This window comes from Phaseolus vulgaris, chromosome 3 (genome assembly GCF_000499845.2).
Source record: "Phaseolus vulgaris cultivar G19833 chromosome 3, P. vulgaris v2.0, whole genome shotgun sequence".
Classification (NCBI taxonomy): domain Eukaryota; kingdom Viridiplantae; phylum Streptophyta; class Magnoliopsida; order Fabales; family Fabaceae; genus Phaseolus; species Phaseolus vulgaris.
Window position 1 is genome coordinate 36576722 of NC_023757.2, and position 6000 is coordinate 36582721.

Below are 6000 nucleotides of genomic sequence, written 5' to 3' on the forward strand. Positions count from 1 at the left end.
GAGATACTAAAACAAGGTATATGAAATCCATAATTTTTACATATTTTATTAAAAAAATATTTTATATTAAAAAAATGTTGTCATATCATAATTTTAAAAATACCGCTGTTAGAAAATACATTAATTAACCTTTTAATATAAATTCTTTCAAATTAAAATTCCAAATACTTTTTTTATTCAATTCTATGAAAATTTAAATAAAAAGAATCTATGAGAAGTGTATGTGTTTGTTCGAAAGGAGGACAATAATGAAGCCATAATATGCAGTCCTTTTCACAGCTGGGCTCGTGCGTCGCCTCGTGCACATCGTGAGGGATTCGTGTAATCACCAAAATAGGTACACAAATCATGCTGCGCTGGTTGGTTTTATCTGCAAACTCATTCAAAGCAAAGATACTCATCAACCTATATAACACATTTACATGAAGACAATGTTAAAGTTATATATATTTACCTTTTTGCGTAATATTTTGATACAGCATGAAGAAAATTATAGAAGAATATAGTAACATCAATCATGAAGAAGGCAAATAGAAGTTTATTGGCATGGTTCTATAAAAGCTCATTGCAAGTGTTATAAGACAAGGACATGTTTTTACTGAAGGAAAAAGTTGAGCTGAGTGCATTATTCAACAAACGGGGTGTCAATTCATTCATTATATCCCAGAGCATGGAATCGGATGGTGACCAATCTTATCAAGAAAAATTCTTACGCGTCTTTTTCTAACCTTGGGAGCATCTGAAACTAGCGAAGACACCAGCCTAGCCCAGATAAAGATTGGCACTGCACTATTATTGTTCAAAATAATAATACTCACGTTAAATTGTACATACATAGTTTCATGGACCTCTCGTACACGTCTGTCATTTGACTCCAATGCCATTAAGTATTCATACAAATTCTCAATCATTGTGACTATGTTCAAAGTATTTTTGGAACAAAAATTCATCAAACTCGGATGCATCTGTTGTACTGTGTATATATATTTATATAGTTTACATACAAAGGATGCAACAATTGTGAGAAATATTTTCGGGCGTTTGCGACAGATGGCAATGGCACTGCGATTTTAAGGTGTGGGGATATGCGTATTTAAAGGCATACACGTGCATAGCTTTGAAGGGGGCCTTTATAGGTGTCAGGAGGCTTTTTCTACCACAACTTCTCTTTCGTGATAAGGCTACAGCATATAATCATGAGGAGTTCAATAGACTAGTCTTTTCATTGAATGCATGTGCCCTCCGGATTTTCTGCCTTCAAGTTCCAGCAATCATCCCAAGCCCAAACCCCTCTCCATCCATTTCAGAATTACCTTAGCTAAATTTCAACTTCTTTGCCTTTCACTGTCAGAAAGCTGGCTTGTAAAATATTGTTTCTGTGTGATATAAATGCCATGCCAGAATTAACATGATGGTAAGAAAATTTACTAGTGCAGGGTAAGCAAAACAAAACTACTGGGTAGCTTGAAATTAAAATTCTTACCGCACCAGCCAGCAAGCAGCTAGAAGATGTAAAAACCATGCATTATTACAATCAAAAGGGGTGCTGTTGTCAAAGAGGAGCATGATATATAGCTTTAAGGACAATAACCTTGTCATTTTGACAGTGGCAGACCAGATATGGCAGAGTTACCACTACGAGATCCTCGGGGGTTGTACTTATAAAGTCACTTAATGGCACAAAACGAAAGTGACATTTCGTTCAGGTCCATTCTCTAGTAAAATTCTCGCGCATGCTAATGTTAAATTGATCGTCTCATAACTTCTACAAAACACCCAGTTGTATGCATCTTTACTTTGGGATTTGCAGGCTAGTGATAATGTTGATAACATGCATATATGCCATAAAAAATAAGAATTATTACACATTAAAATGTGATGTGTACTTCACTCATCCACAAATGTAACCCACCAGTGATGCTCAGTATGCTGCTTCCTTCACGAAGTCAAAGCATGAACCATAGGGTGAAGTGTAATATTCTACAGAAACCCCTAGCTACATATGTGTAATATTCTATAGAGCATGCGTAATGTGCATGCACGTCTCTTCTCCAAAACCTACCTAGAAATAGCCCTGACCCCCTAATAGATAACATTTACCACACGGGGTGAGTAAAATACATCATGCTCCAATCCTGTACGAGCGAAGTCAAAAATGGGACTGAGATGTTACGTTTTAACAACTAAAGTTGAAGGACGAGGACATAAACAGATGATTATTAAGTTGAGTAGGCCATGAAGACCTAGTGCACGGTTAGTCCCAAGTACAACATAACTTTTCAAAACCCAGATTTGACGAGAAAGCCTTCGAAGTGCTTACTTCAATTAGGCATTTAGCCTTTTAACGACAATGAATTATGCAAATGGCTTGTCATAACTAGCAACTGTTAATGAAAGTGACAGTGGAGATGACTTGCACGTTAAGAAGAAATATCTCAACAGAGAATCAGCAATGAACGAAAACAGTAACATTACGGACAACTTCCCTGTCTGCCTCCTAAAAGTGGTACAAAGATAAAGAAACAATGAACGACGAAGTCAAGAAAGTATATGTACGTGCATATGCATGTATCAACTACTAAAGTTCTAAAACCAATAAAACACCAACGTGCTTATCTTCATTTTGTAAGTGGCAGTAAGCGTTCTCAATAGAGTGAGCACTAGCAGCTTCAAACACATCACGGTTGTGGGACATTCGATATTTCAATCAATGCCATCTTTATCAGAAACACTAATCGTTACTTAATGAGTTTTCATGACTGATCTAGACACTAGATATATGTATAACCAACAAAAACAAGACTAATAATTGGATATTGGCCACGTTCTCCACTAGTGCGTGTTGGTTTTTTTCTGTTTCCAATTATAAAAATGACTTCAATTCTTTCACAAAATTTCGTAATCAGAATATAAAAATGAAAGCAAATGAGTCCCTTTTGCATTAAATTGTCAAAAATATCAATTCAAAATAAAATAAAAAAACAATTCAAAACCCCTCAAGTAATAAAGGTGCGTTCCCATGCCCCGTTCAATGTATTTTAGCCGGCTGATCATTCAATTCGTGTTTTCCAAAGATCAGTTTAAACAAAAGGCAGTTCTCATTGACAATGTTGAGGATGGACAAACCCACCAACAACATGATAAGGAAGTTCAAACTACCATTGAAAAAACTCAAAAACTGCATGTAAAAATCGACATTAGCGTATTCTATTGAAAAACGAAGACAATAATAGGTCTAATAAAATTCCACATAAACATATAATGTGTACACCTAAAAGACTTCTGTGGGTTATTATCTTCTATGTTTACAGGTATATCCAAAGTTCCAATCAACTATGAGCTCTCAGTTGGGAGTTGAGCGTAACAATCCCTGCACCATAAATATAAGCAGAGTTATAACTGTTCAAAACCATTCTTAATTAAAGATGCACTAGAATTCCTTATGCTAAGTCAGCTTGGCAAACCATAATAGGCAATAGAATCTAGGTTGTCAAACTCAAGATTATAAGCAAAATCATGAAGGTTTCATTTACATGTAAATTCACAAGAGTTTATTATATATAAAAACAACATTTAAAAAACAGATACAGTATTCAAACATAAGGTAAATTGGTAAATATCTATCACAGAATCATAATTAAGACACGCAAAAAGGAACAAGAAGTTGTTGGCACTAGGTTTGATTTGATGGAAACAAAACTACTACAACTGATTACCAATTGATCTGCAGAAAATGAATAATGGTAAGGGATTTTTGGCCAATTGATTAGAGCCTTAGTAAATATGTTCACTGTTGCCTTTGGAAAGAGTGCAGGGCAGAATAAAACAGGGAATGGGCCCTCTCATTTCTCTGCAAAGACTTTATGTTGATAGATTCTAGCCATTCAATACCTTTTTATCGATACAATATAATTCTATTTTAAAATATCAACGGTGAGATTGTAACATTTGACTATGCCAAGTTATATTTTCCGGAGAAGATATTCTCCCATAAAACAGTCATTTTAGATCAATTGGGACAGAAATTACATTTGACAAACTTGCAAACATCTTGACTTGAGAAGTTTGTGTAAATTTCCTTGAATTAGTCTGCTTGAGTTTACTTATAAATGAGTTTGAAAGCAAGTTAACTTGATTTCAACACTTAAAAGTGTAAAGTGGTCGACTAGTTAACTTGAGAATTGGACAAAAGTGATGACAACGGTAAATTTCCTCATCCTCCATCAAAAGGCCAATAAATCTACTTTAAGTCCTATAATACCCTCCAATAAATTGAGTCTCATTTCTGGCAACAATTGACAACATAAACTAACACAATAAATGAATTAATGGAGCTAAGTAGTAATGTAATGCTTTTTATGAAGCAAAAACTTTTACTTGGAGCAGCACTTGAGCGGCAAATTTGGTACACAGTATGCTTCACAGTTTCTGTATGTTTATGCTGATCAGAGAGGTCTGTTTGAGCAACAGGACTTTCGGAACTTTGGTTTGTATTTCCTAGATGATCCGTTTGTTGATTAACTTTCATTGTCAACCTTCTACTTGAATCATCCATCCTTTTCATTCCATAGTCGTGCAAAGGTTCTGCAATTTGGCAGATCAACAGAAAATCCGCGCATGTTATAATATGTTTGTAAAAATCAAATCAGGAAAGGAAGATGGTTAAAAACTAACATTTTTTTTTGAAAAAAAAAGGACAAGAAGAACTGAAAACAAGTGAAAAAACAAGAAAAATGATAATTTGACAACCTTTAGAGTTGTATCAAGTGATGTGTTTAGAAATAAATATATATAATAAAGGATAAATTTGAAATTAAATCATATGAAAAAATATTAAAGTAATAGTATTAATGTGGTTGTATAAAGAATGTGGGTTGTCAACTTATAATTACTCAAAAAACAATCAAATTGAGACAACTCATTCGAAAAGATGTAATTTTTTAACCAGTAAAATCACGTTTGGCTGCATGTCACTGCTCATATATGAATTGTCTCAAGTAAAGATGACATCTAAAGTATTACCGAAAGGACCACAATGCATACACCTCTATGACATAGTAGGACATCTTGCTAACAAGTGAGACAAGGCATCAGATTTTGTGATAAGCAAACAAATAAGCTGTACTCCAAGAATTTAGACTTGTAACGTGGGATTTCTCAATAAATATGATACTGAATAAACTAGCAAATCACTACTTTCACCGTTTCACGCATCAAGTGCCATTTGGAGGGTTGTTCGGATAAAAATCATAAAAGAGTTTATTTAAGGTCTTAACGAATAAGTAGTTATTGCGTAAACATCGATGTATGAGTTGTTTTTCATAATCCCTCACTCCTTAAAACAAAGATGTTCCACTTTATTCCTTAAACATTGACCTTAGGTTAGCAACCCGCTCTTCAATTCAAATATCAATCTGTAACGGCTCATCATAAAATTTGATACGAAAACTTTACAATTTTAGATGCTACAATCGCAAAGAAGCTAACACATATTCTCTACAATAGGTAACAATTAAAGTTGAAAACGGCAAAGAAGTATTTAGGATAGTACAAGCGTACCTTTAGATGAATGGGGAAGATGAAGCAGCGGATCATACATATAATCATCGGATTTTAGATACTCCCCGACTTGTTTCCCAAAACACTGCTTCTCTTTTACAGGCTTTTGAAATTCCAACTCTGAAACGTTCAGACATCATAAACATCCACCCCACGAAACAAAACAATGGTAGTTGAAAGCAAGAAAATATGAAAAATGAAGGGTAAATGTGAAACCTTTAGCAGGGGAAGCAGGTAAGGCGTTGAAAGCATGAGAGGGTAGAGGTGAGAGGAGAGGGGCATACATGAAGGTATCAGACTTAAGATAATCAAAAACCTTTTTAATAAACACTTTCATTCCTCTGCGTTTAGTGGGTTTCTTCTTTTGGACTCTCAGGCGCGCTCTCTTGTCCATTTTCTTTTCTTCAGCTTCTTCTTCGTTCTCTATGAAAATGCAACTTT

General features: G+C 34.7%; 1 protein-coding gene across 1 annotated transcript; it reads right to left on the minus strand.

The window, feature by feature from the left end:
* Window positions 1-3079: 3079 nt before the first annotated feature.
* LOC137807392 (uncharacterized) lies at window positions 3080-6000 on the minus strand. The gene is made up of 4 exons (XM_068608018.1): window positions 5776-6000; window positions 5560-5679; window positions 4378-4584; window positions 3080-3370 (listed from the first exon to the last, which is right to left on the minus strand). The coding sequence occupies exons 1-4, from the start codon at window positions 5951-5953 to the stop codon at window positions 3330-3332; spliced, it is 546 nt and encodes a 181-aa protein (XP_068464119.1). The 5' UTR covers window positions 5954-6000; the 3' UTR covers window positions 3080-3329.

Coding starts and splice junctions, on each gene's coding strand:
- LOC137807392 (XM_068608018.1), bottom strand. CDS start 5,953: ATGGACAAGAGAGCGCGCCTGAGAGTCCAAAAGAAGAAACCCACTAAA. Junction 4,585..5,559: donor TCTTCCCCATTCATCTAAAG/GTACGCTTGTAC, acceptor GCCAAATTGCAG/AACCTTTGCACGACTATGGA. Junction 3,371..4,377: donor CCGCTCAAGTGCTGCTCCAA/GTAAAAGTTTTT, acceptor TTTATGGTGCAG/GGATTGTTACGCTCAACTCC.